This window comes from Oenanthe melanoleuca, chromosome 8 (assembly GCF_029582105.1).
Source record: "Oenanthe melanoleuca isolate GR-GAL-2019-014 chromosome 8, OMel1.0, whole genome shotgun sequence".
NCBI classification, from domain to species: Eukaryota; Metazoa; Chordata; class Aves; order Passeriformes; family Muscicapidae; genus Oenanthe; species Oenanthe melanoleuca.
The window spans coordinates 15,979,447-15,994,508 of NC_079342.1; the positions used below are offsets into that span (position 1 = coordinate 15,979,447).

At 38.6% G+C, this 15,062-nt stretch overlaps 1 protein-coding gene across 3 annotated transcripts in view; it reads right to left on the minus strand.

The window, feature by feature from the left end:
• AK5 (adenylate kinase 5) overlaps positions 1–13,816 on the minus strand; it is an 82,849-nt gene extending 69,033 nt beyond the window's left edge. The window contains exons 1-5 of one of the 3 annotated variants that reach the window (XM_056497278.1): positions 13,371–13,816; positions 11,522–11,708; positions 10,382–10,549; positions 4,777–4,946; positions 4,545–4,658 (exon numbers count right to left, since the gene is read on the minus strand). In XM_056497278.1, coding sequence (XP_056353253.1) covers positions 4,545–4,658; positions 4,777–4,946; positions 10,382–10,549; positions 11,522–11,708; positions 13,371–13,430 — 699 coding nt within the window. In that variant the 5' untranslated portion in view covers positions 13,431–13,816. Of the gene's footprint in view, positions 1–4,544; positions 4,659–4,776; positions 4,947–10,381; positions 10,550–11,521; positions 11,709–12,155; positions 12,387–13,370 lie in introns of those variants that run through there. The other 2 variants (XM_056497279.1, XM_056497280.1) reach the window with 2 other exon arrangements.
• Between the last annotated feature and the right edge of the window lie 1,246 nt (positions 13,817–15,062).

The window sequence follows — 15,062 nt, forward strand, 5'->3', positions numbered from 1 at the left end:
CCTATCTGTTAACACTAATGCCAGTGATAGGAAGAAAGGACTGAGCACACCTCTGCTTCAGAACTGCTCAGCAGGCACCTCCATCCACTCTGAATTCACAACATCAGGTCCTGTGTGAGGACCAGCAAAGAATATTCCAAACAAAGAATCAGATAAAATTTATTATTTAAATTAAGATTTTACTCAAATACAGTTTGTCATCCAGGCCATATAAGACAATTTTTTTTATAATTTCTACAAAAACTGTTTTCTTCTTTTATCAAGAAATTAAATCAATTCATTAATGAACGTCCATTGATTCTAATACTTGTTCTACATTTATTTCACTATTAAAAAAATTAAAGTTGCTTATTTTTTTAAGCAAACTACATCTGTACTTACTCTATTGATACTAACAAAGAAGGATGACTGAATGAATGACTGAAAGTGGTGGAATAAAACAAACCAAAGCAGTAATTGAAATTAACTGTAAAATACAGTTAATTGTTTCTCCCGGGAAGGATAAAAATCATGTGAGAGATTACACAGAAAGTCAAATGGCAATTTCTTCACAAGCCATTGCATTTCAATACAGCAGTCAGAGGCATTTTATTACAGCATTGCAGGAGGAAGATATTTAACATGCTTCAGCATGCTGGGACTGCAGGTGACTCGCTGAATTTCAAGATTGATGGTAAATAAACCATTTTCTCCTTGGCATTTTCAAATGTGTCCTTGAAACTTAAACACCTTTCTGCTATTTGCACTCAGCAGACATCACGGATACTTAAGAAATTTGTGATTTAGGATAGCTCTATGCCTAGGCTCAAACTGAAAGTCTAAATACATCAGTATAAGTCTGCACTGCTATGCAGAAGTTCAAACTGAGCAAAATATAAAAATTATCATATATTTAAAAGGAATATATAAACTGGAATTCCTGCATCATTTTAAGACATTAAAATTCATGTTTTATTTTTTTTCCCTACAACTATGGTTGGAATTCCATAGCTATATTAAAAGTACCCCTATCAAAACTATTGGCAGTATTGACTCTGCTCTCTGGAAATAAGAAATGAGAGGGTCAAGACTTGGCAACAATCCCAGACTTCCAATAAGAGAAATGTACTTATTAAACTTAGTTTTCAAAGAGAAAAATACAAGACTTACTTCAACTTGGTTAAAAAGTTCAAAGAAATCTGAGATAAACTCAAAGAATACTGCAGTGCTCGTGGCTGAGTTCTTCCAGGCTGCAGGAAGGCTGCAGTGAGTAGCTGAGCATTAAGAAATGAAGCTGGTGTAAGTGACTAGAATGGCCAATGTGGAGCTGGCTGGTAAGCACTGCTGAAACTCTGAAAACTGAGGCCATCTTAAAAACTTCTTTGCTGCTCAAAAGATATAGATGACAGGAACAGTGTCAACACAAAAGAAGGGAAGAAAAGCTTAAATTCAAATATAAAATTCCTGTGATGTGTAAAATGTTTCCTAATGCACTTTTTCCAGATTGACATTACTGCATGGAAGCAGTGTTTATTACTTATGGTTTCTAGATCTGAGGAGAAAGAGAAATACTGTGTGTGCTGCAAATGATACATTGCTTTATTTTAGGCACTTTAGTCACTGAGATGCAACGTGTTTTAATACAATTCTGCCTAGCAACATGTTGAGAACTTACTGTCCACATGAGAGTCTAGCAACATAATAAGGAAGAAATCATCATCTTTTAGTTATACCTATGTATGGGAATGTTAGCATAAGTTGGTTTGCTTTGACTAGTTTACTAAAAATAACATTTTTTTCCCAGAGAAGAGTTCAGCTTCTGGCTTAGCCAAAGGGATAAAAATGTGCTGGTAGTACCAAGGGCAATTACAAGTGAAGTTTAACCAGCAGTTGTTATCATGATGTATTTCTATAATAGAATGTTATGCAGGACAGGTCCTGTCAGCTCCGACATAAATGTATCCATCTGATTTTTTCACAAGATTAAGAGATTATGAAAGCCCAGTGTCAAGTTTTAGTAACAGCTCTGTAGCTCTGTGAGATTGAAGCAATTAATTTAGCATAAATTATTTGTTATATTAAAGATGACTGCAAACACAGCACAGTTAGATTTTACATGTGCTTTCAAGGGAAACCAGGCACCTCAGTGATCCTTTTCCTTTCCCACTATTCCCCACAATTCATTTTTGGTATTACTACCTATATTCTTGGAGTTTGTGTAAACAATGGTAAAGAATTTGTATGTGTCACATAAATTCTTCTGCTGTTTTCAGGTACATAAGCATGCAATGGTCTCAAAGGGACCATCTGTAGGAATAAGTATCTGCTCATGGCAAAGCTAGTGATAGCAATAAGAATTAATTCTTATTCAATTCTTATTCTTATTGAACTTATCAACAGATCTCAGTGATCTACAGGGAATGTCTTTGTAAGAATATGGCACGTGTACAATTAGCAGTTCGTGGGATTTCACCATTTTCTTCAAAGGATGTTCCTTTGATTAGTAGATCTAATTAAAATTGTTTTACTATTTAATCAAAACTTCCTTTGCTGAAATTTCAACTAATTATTTCTCACTTTTTCTCTTTTGGCTAATGAGAACAATTCAACTTCTTCTACACAGTGCTAAAAAGAAAGCTGTAACATTTCTCAGCTGTGGAAAACCCCCTACTATCTCTAATTGCAGACCTAGACAAATTATCACAACAGTTAATGACTGAATTCTCCACAACTCAATTGCACTTCCTATTGAGGAATCTCTGAGTGCCTGGAAAATGTTCCCATGCTTAATGTAAATAACCTGCCATGTCATGGGTGACTGTGAGCCTCAACCTGTGGAGGATGATCAGTACTATGACTGCTGATAGTCCCTTTTCCTTAACACAAAACCTTCCTACCAAGTTGTGCAGCATCACAGAATTTAAAAGAAACAACATGTGTATTTTATTTCTTTAAAATATAAATCCAAGATAAAGCCCTGAATATACCTCACTGGAGATGTTGATATATGATTGAATATTGAAATATGTATAGCTTTTGTACATTTATTTTCATGACCTTCATATTACAGGTCAACTGCAAAGAAGGACGAAGATGGGGGAGTCTGAACAGACAGTCCGTGCTCCTAAAAAAGGCTTGGGATTCCTTCTTTCCTGTACTTTTTCAGAACAGGTAAGATTGAAAGGTGTCCCTATATGACATGCTCCTGGAGTTTTTTAGAGATTTAGTGATCTATCTTTCCAGCAGAACCAGGCCTTGAGGACTATGATTTACAAATCCCAATTGACTGAGAATGAATGAACTCCCTGTGACTATAATCAAGTGTTATTTAACTTATTTTCTCTAGTAGATAGAGAATCTGAGCCTAGGATAACTTAATTTCTGTCACTTCCTTCAGTTTCATATCTTCCATTCTTTCATCAAAAACAAGATCAGCACAAAATTATGACCCCAGCAAAAATGCGCTTAAGTCACACTTTTACACTGGAAAAAAGATGGCACAAGGAAATGATTGTTAAGTCTACATTTCTGGTGTTTGACTTCTAAAATAGTCAATCTTCCCTTTTGTTAATTATAAGGAGATAGAGCTGGCAGTCACTGCTATTTCCTGTAATAACTATTTTGTCTGCTTCCTTTAATTTCCTCAATTCAGTTTTCTAAATTCTGCCCAGAATAATACCTTATAAAGCACATTAATGAAATGCCTCATTAGCTGCTTTGTTTTGTTACTTCTGCATTGAAAATTCTACTTAGAATTCAAAGTACAGAAACAGCAGTAGACCAGCAACTATGAAAGACTTTGAAACATTCTTCATGAAGGCACTCTAAGAACTCAGCTCTGAAACTGCAACCTCTGTTATAACTGTTATGTTAGCAGCACTTGACCAGAAAATGACATCAGCTGCTTGTTTTTCCACTGAATTGAAGTATTTTTAGATTAGTTTAAAATACACACGTGAATACAACATGTCAATAGTACTCAGGAATACAGTTTTAGCTGAGTAAACCTTAGAATTGTAGTTTAGAATAACCAAAATGACCTTATTTTCTAAAAAAACCACATGCTTTCTGGTTTACAGACACTTGCAAAGTCTGGGTAGTTTCAACCTTTTTTAAATTCATCTTTTCAATGCCCTGTAATAAACTTGACACTAAAAGCACTGTGAAGACATGCATTGCTGTAAGTATGTTTCTCTTAATGGAGATTATGTTGAACCAATAGATATGGAAATATAATACTTTTCCACTTTCTAAAGAAAGTGGAATATTCTCTAAAGAAAATATTCAGTTAGATTTCATGTGTTTTTCTTCTTCATCTTGAGACGAATTTCATTAAGAGACAAGAAACTTGGATTCTTGTTATATTATCACATTGTCTTTTTACAAAATAGTCTGTCTTCAGACAACAGGACATAATATAACATAAATCTTTTGTCAACCTGTAATTATGTGCTTGCAAAGATTTAAAGAGGAAGGCTTTTTCTTGGAATCTGACCAATTATTTCAACAAGCTTAACTGTTGAAGAGATGTGTAAGTTATTTTAAAAATAAAAACAATTTCTTACTTGGTCCTCAAAGGAGATTGCCTGGGCCACATCTCTGGGAAATCCATCAATCACTATCCCCTCTTCATCAGGGATCTGCATTAATCTCTGCTTTATCTCAGTTATGGTTGTTTCCTTTCACAGAGAAAATAAGTTAGTTATTTAATATCATAAAGGAAGTTTTCTTGATGGTGCACATTATTACAAAATGTATAAACCTTGGAAGTAAATATGAACATAGGAAACACTGTACCTGAGGGGCCAGTTCTCCAGTAGTGATTATTTTGGCAATTAGGCTCCATTTTCTATTGCTGCTTGTGCTGTGGATTTTCTTCCTCAACAATTCACCAACTGATATGTAGTTAAATCCGTAACGTTCTGCTATTTTCAAACTCTGTGTTCCTTTACCACTTCCTGGGCCACCTAGTGTGAATCATAAGCAAAAACATTAAATTAACCTTTCATGAGAAGTACCCAATCACAGGTGAAATCTTTGCTATTGACACCAATTTTCCAAGCATTATTAGAGTAAATCTCACAGTTGCATGACCTGTTACCAACCATGTGTCTCACTGACTGGATCATAAACATAACAGTTTGTAAAATGAAATTTAAAGAAAGAATACAAAATCCACTTGTGAAACAAAAATAAGTACTCTTTGAGGTTGACCTCACTCTAAGGCCATTCCTGGAATGGAGTTTTTCTTGATCCACAGTACAGAAGCAGACAAATGAACTATTCCCTTCCTAAACTCTATGAATCCAGAGATAGAGCCAGATAGTCTGAAATGTCAGAAAGAATCATACTTGGTTAAAGAAGCCAATTAAATCAAAAAACTAGTCATGAAATGGAACTAATAAAATCTGCTCCTAAATATGCTTGCAAGAGCTTCTGAGGTTTCCTGATTTTAAAATACAAAAAAAAAAAATTATTAAATAATCATCTGAGATGTTTCCATAGTGATTTGATATAAGGACTTTTATTGAACCATGCAATACCAGCTCTTGGTATTGATGCTAGAAGCATCTGACAGAGAAGAAATTAGGTTCAGCTTGCTAGACAACTTGAAGAATAAAGAGACCCTTCAATATATACAGCACAGGCTGAATGGGCATCAAAATCACAGAAAACAGCTATGTTATGTAGCAGGAAAAGCTGCAGGGAAGGTGAGCTGGACAGCAGCAGCAAGAATGCATGTAAAACAATCAGACCATGTCTGAACTAAAAGGACATGTTATGATGTGATGAGCAGAGAATCTGGAATCCAGTATGTAAAACCAAGGAATTGTTTTTATAAAAATAAATATTTATGTATAAAAAAATGTATGGTACTGAAGAGTATAACACAGCAAACCCAAACCAAATGTTTTGATAATAATTCTCAATCCTAAGTAGCTATAGTTTGGGGAATTCTTTGTGAGAACACTGAATTTTATTTGAACAGAAAAAGATTTAAGATTTATTAGAAATATACATTTTCTATGAAGTTAAAAAATACAGCGATGCAGTTAAAGTAAATCTGAATACACTGAGCTTATTGTTAGTAATCATGTAACTCTTTTTATATTATCTGTATTGTTCCCATAAATAGCTTTTAAGCATTTTTATAATCAATACAGTTCTGGATGCAGGATAAGCTTTACAGTATTTGCACATGTATGCTAAGGGCACTCTGTGTGTAACCAGGCTCCAACCTGCAGCCCAGTATCATTGTCACTGAGCTTTCAGTGTCACCAGCAGTCACTTGGAGCTCTCTGTGCCCTGATGCTGTGATGCTGATGCTGCACCTGCCCTTTGGAACTCAGACCAGGAGCCATTTCAAGGGAGTGCACAGAGAAATGTGCCTACTGTTATCGAGTTCCCACACCCTGCCCACAGTTTAGTTATGCCCCTGGGAGGGGGGGGTGGGGGGGAAAGAAGGTTTTATCATTATCCAATTAGTAAGTAATGTTTCTACAAGCATTTATCTGTAACATCCAACTAGACAACACAACTACAGATGTTCATAAAACACACGGGAAAAAATGAAAGAAAAACTGTATCTTATACAGTAAGATCACAACTGAAAAATCTTTTTCTCTCATTCAGTTCACCTGGTGTTTCTGTCATAAAAAGACAAAAGTTGCTCTCTTCTTTGAGCAGACTGTGTAAGGTTCTACAGCTATTCTTCCATTTCAGTAATTCCAGGTGATCTAGATGGGCTTAGTTTTTTCAGCTTGGACTCTTTCTTTCATAGTCAGCTTAGCTATCTATCCTCTTTGTTAGAATAAATGTTCCCCTTCTGCAGGTACACAAGCATCTGATACAGTAGAAATCATCTTCTCCACTGAAGTGGCTATAAAGCACTTCTGCTCCAGTTCCCCCTGCTCCCTTTCATGCTCAGCCTTCCCCATGACAAATGCATTTCACCAAACCTTACAGACTTTGTTGCACCCAGCAACAATAAAAATGCATATAGGTAATGTGCAGAAAATTAGAAAAATTGGAAACAAGGAAAATAGCACTCATGTTTCAACACACAAAAGATACAAGAGATACAAAAGAGATACAGAAGGTGCCAGAAAACCAGAACTGATACTTGACAAAATGTCAGTCTGTAAAAGCACAAAATAGCTGAAAAACATCTGTTTGAAACAGATAGACTTCACATTCCTGTTAGGGAGAGCTTTGCTTTGCCAGTAAAGAGAAAACAAAAAAACCAAAAACCAAACAAAATGAAGTGTAGCTCAGCACTTCTGTTCTTTCAATCTGAATTACAATCAGAAAATAGCTAATAAAGTATTTGGTTTAACATCCATAAACTTCCCACACGTTTGTTTTTTATCAATCCAAACACATCCCAAACACATAATCCAAATCCATCCAATTTATTATCTGTTATCCAATGTATTATCTGTTTACAGTCTGAGGGGAAACTTTCAGGTAACAAAATAAGGGAAAAGTAATAGGACAAAATTACTTCCCACAGCAGATCATAATTTATTGAACTATGTATCCATTCCTGACTCTTTGATAAATCACACTGACAAACTGTTCACAAGAAAGGAAAATCGAATCACTTTTGGTTTTTTTTTTCTTTCTAGTTATTCTGAAATAGATTACTCAAGGAAAGTATGATTATTTTATATATTTCTAGAAGATGTCTAGACTAGGGAACACTTGTTGCATCTAAAATTATGTTTGCTAACAAGTTTCAAGTAAAGATTTTTGTGCCCAAAAAGTGTTATTAAAGCAGTTGTTTCAATCTAATTTTGTTCATTTTCTCAATTTTGCATATATTGCTCTAAATTCATAATAAATTCATCTAAGAATAAAATCTCTGAAAATACTTCTGACTTTAAAATCTAACTAGATTTAACAAATGAATAGGCAGCTGCCTTCTGACAGCAGTATAGTTGATCTAGCCCTTACACTTTGATCTCAAAAGAGAAGTGTATTCTTTTAGTATTAAGTTATATATTTAAGAAAGTGCAGCATAAAAACATACTCAACTAAGGTGCTAATGACACCAGATGATTAATATCTTAAGATTTCTAAATTCAAGCTTTACTAACGGTAGAAATCTGTTTCTTAAAAGTATATTAGGAAACACATTTTTAAACACAATCTCATTTACTAGTTTTATAACGCCTTAGAAACTTAATTTTTCCAGTGATTCAGATGTGTGCTCTCCTGGCTGGTTCCATCTGATTTTTCTAAAATCCAGTCATATATATACTCACTATGTAGCTCTATAGCTTTATCTTTCACCAGAGGTTTCTTCTGCAAACCCAGAAAAAGAACAAAGCCCTCACCTTTATAAGTGAGTTCTCTTTAGCCCTGGAGCTGCCTGGTTCATTATAAGGATGATAGATTTCATAAAGCAAAGAAGTTGTAAAAACCTTTATGGAAGCATTAAAAAGATCTTGAGCTAATGCATTAATAAAGAAAAGTTCACCAAATAAGAGAAGCAGAAGACAGGTCTTTAATTTCATTTCAGTCCCTAGCAGTGCCTGTGACCAGCACCACCTGAGCAAGGCAGTTATCACTAATTAGACAGAAATACATTACTTAACGGACTTTTTTTGTTGGCATTTTATGCAAACTGAAAATATGCAACACATTTTTTTGTGGGCAATATCTCTTGGAATGAACAGTATGCTTTTATTATTTTTTTCTCTTTTATTCTGTTACTCTATCCAACATGTACTTTCTCAATAGAAAGTTGAATTTGGGAGAAATTGTCTTGGTACTATACAAAAATGGACAATAGCTGCTAAGCTACAGATAATATTGTGTTTCTATCAGATCACACTGTAATAGATTCAGAGAAACTCAGTGGGAATATAAACCTGAAATAGCCTTTGTGGAATGTTTACAACGTTCCCCATATAAATAGGAGAAAAGAAAAGCTCTGTAAAATCCACAGTCTGTTCTCTGCATGCTGGTGTTCAAGGATTTCACTTCAAATATACCCGCACTCAGCTCCAGAGGTGAAAGCCAAGCTCTCTTTATCTCACTTAAATCAAACCTTCATTCATCACTCTACTGCAATTGAGCTACATAGATTTTGATGCATTAAGAGCCTTCTGTGGTCACTGAAAGGGAGCCAGTTACTCTCCTTTATGAAAAGAAAGAGTAGCTAATTAATTACGACGAAAGAAAGGTACGTGCTATTTCTCCATCTAATTGCAATCTTCACATTTCAGCAATACATAGAGAGATCTGCACGTTGAAATCTGCAATCCTGAAACAAAAGATTAAGAAAATTCAGATGCCTTGAGCATATCACAAATACTTTTAAAAATGCCTTGTCTTCTGTTTTCAATCTATTCTGATATCTTGTGTCTGAGAGCTGCTAGATGCAGAGACCAGAGGACATGCTGTTCTTAGAGTTTCCATTCTGTAGTACAGAGAAGACATTTCAGTTCCCTTTTATTATGCTACATATATTCTCTGTTATGGAAGCAGTATCTCTCTTTAATATGAATAAAGCTTTATAGACTAAAAAAAAAAAATAATTCTCTATCACCTGGCACCTGTGATGTAACTCTTTAAGCCATCCAGAGAATCAGATAACTAGGTCTGGTGGTAAAATTACTCAAGACAACTATCTAGATGATAAGGAAACTTATGCAAAGAACTTAAATTCAAGAACAGAAAAAATACTGATTTACGCTTAACCTGCAGCTTTATTTTTAAATAACTCATGCTTGTCTGAGGCTGGAAAGTATGAGCTACTTAGAAAAAACACTAAACAGCTCACAAGAGAGAACTTTGGGAAAGAGCACAGTTAACTAATGTGAACTGAGTGCTCACTCTCTGTGAAGTTGGAACAGGATTCATTTGCCAAATGAACCTGGGGATTAATTTACCAATGCAATGAACTAGTGATCGTGTATTCTCACTCCAACTGGACATACCTGTCATTTGACAAGGGTCTAAGTATAGAGCACAACAGTTCCCTCTCACCTATTTGAGCTGACTTACACAACATTTTAAAATACCCCTTTTAGTGACCACCAAAAGTTAGTTGATTCACATGGTGCTGCTGCCTTGAAACGGATGAACCCGGTTTAGATAAGATGAAATCAAACTGGCAGATGTGCTCATAAGCAAATCACGAGCTCTCCAGCTGCTAAGAGGAATCCAGTCTACAGAACACAAGTGCAGGTGCTCGCTGCAACCCCTAAAATTCTTACAGTTGGGATGCCATCCCCAGCAATAACAATTTCACACTCTTAATTGGCCTGCACCACTTGCTATGGCAGATGGAAAAATTGTATTTAAATTCATATAAGCATTCAGTGTATTTGCAGTACAAATCAAAAGGCAAAGCAGTAGAGATAAAATCTCGTCAAAATGACTGCCTTCATACCTATGACAAGGATAATTTTTGGTCGAGGTCTTGCAGGGTCAAACACATCGTACTCCTCAATTAGCTCAGCAGTTTCAGAAAGGTCAGTGTCACTTTCTATGGAAAACTGCTGGATGGGAGGCAGTCGGTCGTAGCGTCGGTACGGGAAGTTAGAGTTATCAGGCATCACTGTAAAACAGTAAGATAAACTGGGAATCATGGAAATAGGAAATTCAAAATTTATTCTGTACACAGATTTACATAAGTATAATACAGGAAGTTTAAATATCACATAATTTTACGTTGTGTTTGCTGTTGCTATATTAAATATTTTTGGCCTCTATTTAACAGATTTATTAAATCACAGCCACCCAGAGTCAGTTTTCTCTGGTGTTTCTTTATAAGCACATCAGGTTTTCTGTGAACATCTGCCCATAGCACCCAGAGTTCAGCAGGGGCCTCTAAGAAGAAAAGCTTTATATTGTGCAGATAACCTCTACTATTAAGCAGGACTCTTTTAGTGATACATGTTGTACACAGAGATAGAGACAGTATTCTTGCTGATTATTTTAATGAAATGTTGGATGGCAAGGAAAAATAACTATGGCAACTGAAGGATGAGCTAATTACTCTTTGTTAACATTACAAATAAAATAATTACAGGTATTGGTATGACATCTGCTTAGATTTTATAAGATGCACTTTTTTCTAGGAGTTTATAATTTACATTTTATTTAGTAAATAAGCATACAGCTCCAGTGTGAACTAGAAAAACCATATAGTGTAACTGCACTGAAGTTGGGGTGTATGTCATCCATAAGGACCAACTGAAAACACAAGCTAAGGTCACTGTGTCAGATCTGCCCCTATCTTTGCAAATGTTTTAGGTAGGATACAAGAAATCTCTCCACTGACGTGGTAAACATTTACACAGCAAACATCCATCATTTGGCTGGAAACTGATCACAATTTCCTCTCCTGCCTAGCATCCATTACGGCAGGAGAAAAACAAATGCCAAAAAGCAAAGAAACAGAATCTTGACTCCTTTGCCTACAGATAAACAGAATGAGGCACAGAAGTATGTATAAAACAATTCAGTAGTGGATATAAAACTACACACAGTTGAAGGAATAGAATAATTTTAAAATTTAATACATTACCATTCCTGAAAAAAGACCTTCGGGATTGTCCTCCATTGAGTGGAGGCAGGGTCTTCTTTTCTGGGCTGACAAAAGTGTCCCATTTCACTTTTTCTGGCCCTCCAAGCTCTTTTACTTTCTGCAAACAGCTTTCCAAATATTCAATTGGGTCATCGGGTTTGTAACACATTAATCCATTCAACAGACTCTGAAATGTAAGATCAAAAATATAGGCTATAATGGCAGATGCAAAGGAAAAACAGGCACCTTTACTTTGTCTTTTACTCTGCACAGGGAAACACCACATTACTCGGTTTTCAGACTCTCTTCTGCAAGCCAGTGCGTAAAAGCGAGGCCTGCAAAAAATCAAATTATTTTGGTTTGCCAATGTCATAAAAATTACTTGGAAAGGAGGCTTATGGCTATGTCTTTATGCCTGTTTGCATTGAAATAAAACCCAAAAATAGCAAAAAAAAAAAAATCCTCTACATTTTTCTTAAAACTGTCACTGGCAAGTATACACAGAACACTGTGCAAGCTAGAGAGCCCCAAAATTTACATATTCTTTGTAGTCTTTGACATCACTAAAATGTATCTTTTCCTTAAAGACCAGTGCACCCACAAGTATCTCATCCATATTCTTGTCAACACTTACACAAGCAATGAAAAGAGGATTTTTAAAAATCATGAGAAATACTCAAATATCATCTTGATCAGTATTGGGAAGAAAAAACCCCACAACCTCAAAATTCATAGGTGCTTCCTGATTTAATTGATCACAGATTCCAAGCCATTAGAAACCCTGTCTCTACAGTATTAATTCTTCACTCATCGTCCTCAGGAGCATTGTGGGGGATGTGAAAGAAAGACTGCCAGGCCCTCTTCTGACACATTTCCTGACAAAGTGATACATAAGTCATCATCTCACCTCTCCACGAGACTGCTGCATCCAACCCTCCCTTAACAATACACGTCTTTCAGGATGATTTCTGTTCTTACTGCTTTTCCTAATTTTTGTGTGAATAAACTTCAGGGTCATAGTTGGTATTAATAGTAAACATAAATAGCTCCAAGTCAAGATTCGATCAGTTACTATCTTCGATTTATACAGTTAATTGGTATTTACACACATTTGAGCTTATAAAATAGGATATAATTTCTATGCATTTGTGCCCTTACTATAGTTCTTAACTGATGACAGCAATTAACAGTGTATTTCTACAGAAGATATGCACCAATTTTTAAAAATCACTAGTCAAGCTTTGAGCCTCAACAGAGAACCAGTTTTGTCTGCATCTCGTTAAACCATTCACATTCTAGCCATGTAATTAAAACATTAGCATGCTCAGTGTCCTGCAATTTTCAAATGTATAGAAAAACGTCTAGCTTCAGCACAGACAAGGGAAAATACACATGTGTGTGTTATATACAGACGAGAGGATGCCTGATCCTGGGTGGAAAAAAATCCACATTGCACAGAGAAGTAATTATCGACCATTAGCAGGTAACTTGCAGGAAGCTAAACAAAATCCCACTAAACAGTTGCGGCTTTTTTCTTCCCCCCGACCGATGCAAGACGCCCCTCGGCCGCATTCCCGGGCGCTCCTTTGCCCTGCGGACAGGCAAGTTCGCTGCCCGCCGGCCGCGCAGGGCGGCGGGGCGCGGCCGGGGGGCTCCGCAGGTGGGCGCGGGCAGCGCTGCCCCGGCCCCGGCCCCGGCCCAGCGCCCGCCCGGCCGCGCTCCGCCGCGCCGCTCCCGCACGGCTCCGCCAGCCGCAGCCTCCGCCTGCTCCGTCCTTCCAGCCACCTTCAGCCCTGCCCGCCGCGGGGTCCCAGCGCGGAGCATCCCCGACGGGGCGGAAAACGCCTACCTCGAAAAGCTGCGGGATCTCCCTGCGGGCCAGATACTCCTTGGCCTCGCCGGCGCTCATTCCGCCAGGCGGGGCCGGGGGCGCCGGCGGGGCGGGTGGGCAGCCCGAGCCCCGCGCTCGGCTCGGCGCGGCGGTGCAATGCGGGAGCCTCGGCGAGGCTTCCGCGGCAGGAGGGAGGCAGGAGGGAGCAGCCGCCGCCTCCCGTGCCCGCTGCACGGAGGGAGCGAGAGAGAGCACGTTTTCCCCCGGCGGGGAGCGAGAGCGTGCGCAGGCTGCCGGGGAAAGTTTCGGGGGGTGCCCGCGGTGAGGCGCCGAGCGGAGGCGGAGAGGGGCCGTGCCTGGCGCCGGGCCGCGGGCAGGCTGCCCCGGCGGCGAGCGGAGCGGCGGCGGGCGGGCTGCGCGCCGGGACAGCGCTCGGGGCTGCGAGCCTCCCCTGCACCGCGGTCTCTGCCCTCGGCACGGGCTTGGGCGTCTTCGGGAGCGAGACGTCGCGTACACTTCGGGCTGGCAAAGAGCCACGAACTACGATCAGTCATGAGCATTTGTGATCGGCGAGTCACAGGAAGAGATCTGAAATGGTCTCTGGTCTTGCCTTCTGCTCAAGGCAAGGGCAGCTCTTGAGGTCAGACCAGGTTGCCCAGGGCTTTATTCAGTCTCTCCTTGCAAAACCTTCCAAGAGTGGTGACTGCAGAGCTTCTCTGGGCAACCCATGCTTGTCTGGCTTCGACGTGGAGAAGGGTTTTCTCCTATTCAGTTATCACCTCCCATGTCTCAATTTGCTCCTTGCCCACCATTGTGAAGAGCCCGGCTCCATTTTCATGATGGTCTTCTGTCAAGCTTTGGAGAGCCGCTATTACGTACCTTCTAAGCCTGCCACAAGGCTGAACAAGCCCAGCTCCCTCTCTTTATCTTCAGGAACATGTGCTTTCCATCCCTTACCGTCTTTGTGGCTGTCCACTCAACTCAGAATCACAGAATATATTGACTTGTAAGGGAATGGCCCATACAGGGATCAAACTCACTCCAATTTGTTAACATCTCTCTTTTACAGGGAAGCCCAAAATCGGGTGCATTATTCTAGATGTACTCTGGGAAATGTTAATTGGGGGGCAGGTTCTGTGATGCTCTGTGGCACACTGGAAATCAGAATAGAGTATTTAGGTTGCTGAAGTGTCCTATATCAAGTCTGATTTTCCAATTAGTTTTTAACTTCATTATCTTTTCTAACAGAATATCCTTGTGGTTGAACTGAGGCACACCCTAACACAAATAGGTTACATAACTGCAAGCTTATAAACAACACTGAACAACTGCTTTCTGTATGTACATCTCTATTTTTCACACATAGATGGGAAAATGGATAGGTCTTCTCAGGTATCTTTTAAGAAGCTTCTCCCCTTGTATATGATTTGTGGATCAATATCAGTTTGACAAGCTGTTTTTCCCATGTTTTGCTGTTTCTGTAGTTGAACTGCCCTTGTTTTCCTCAGCCCAGACTCAGCTTTCTATGTAAACACTTTTGTTTCTCACAGAGAAGCTCCCAGTCCTTGTTCATTCCACTAACTGCTAAATGCTGCCCAGAAGGCACTCCCATGATCTCCTAATGACAAATTGGACTGGTTGGTTTTCCAAGTCATCCAAATATTCCCAGCAGCTACCACATAAAGGATAGCAGCTAACGTCACTTCACTG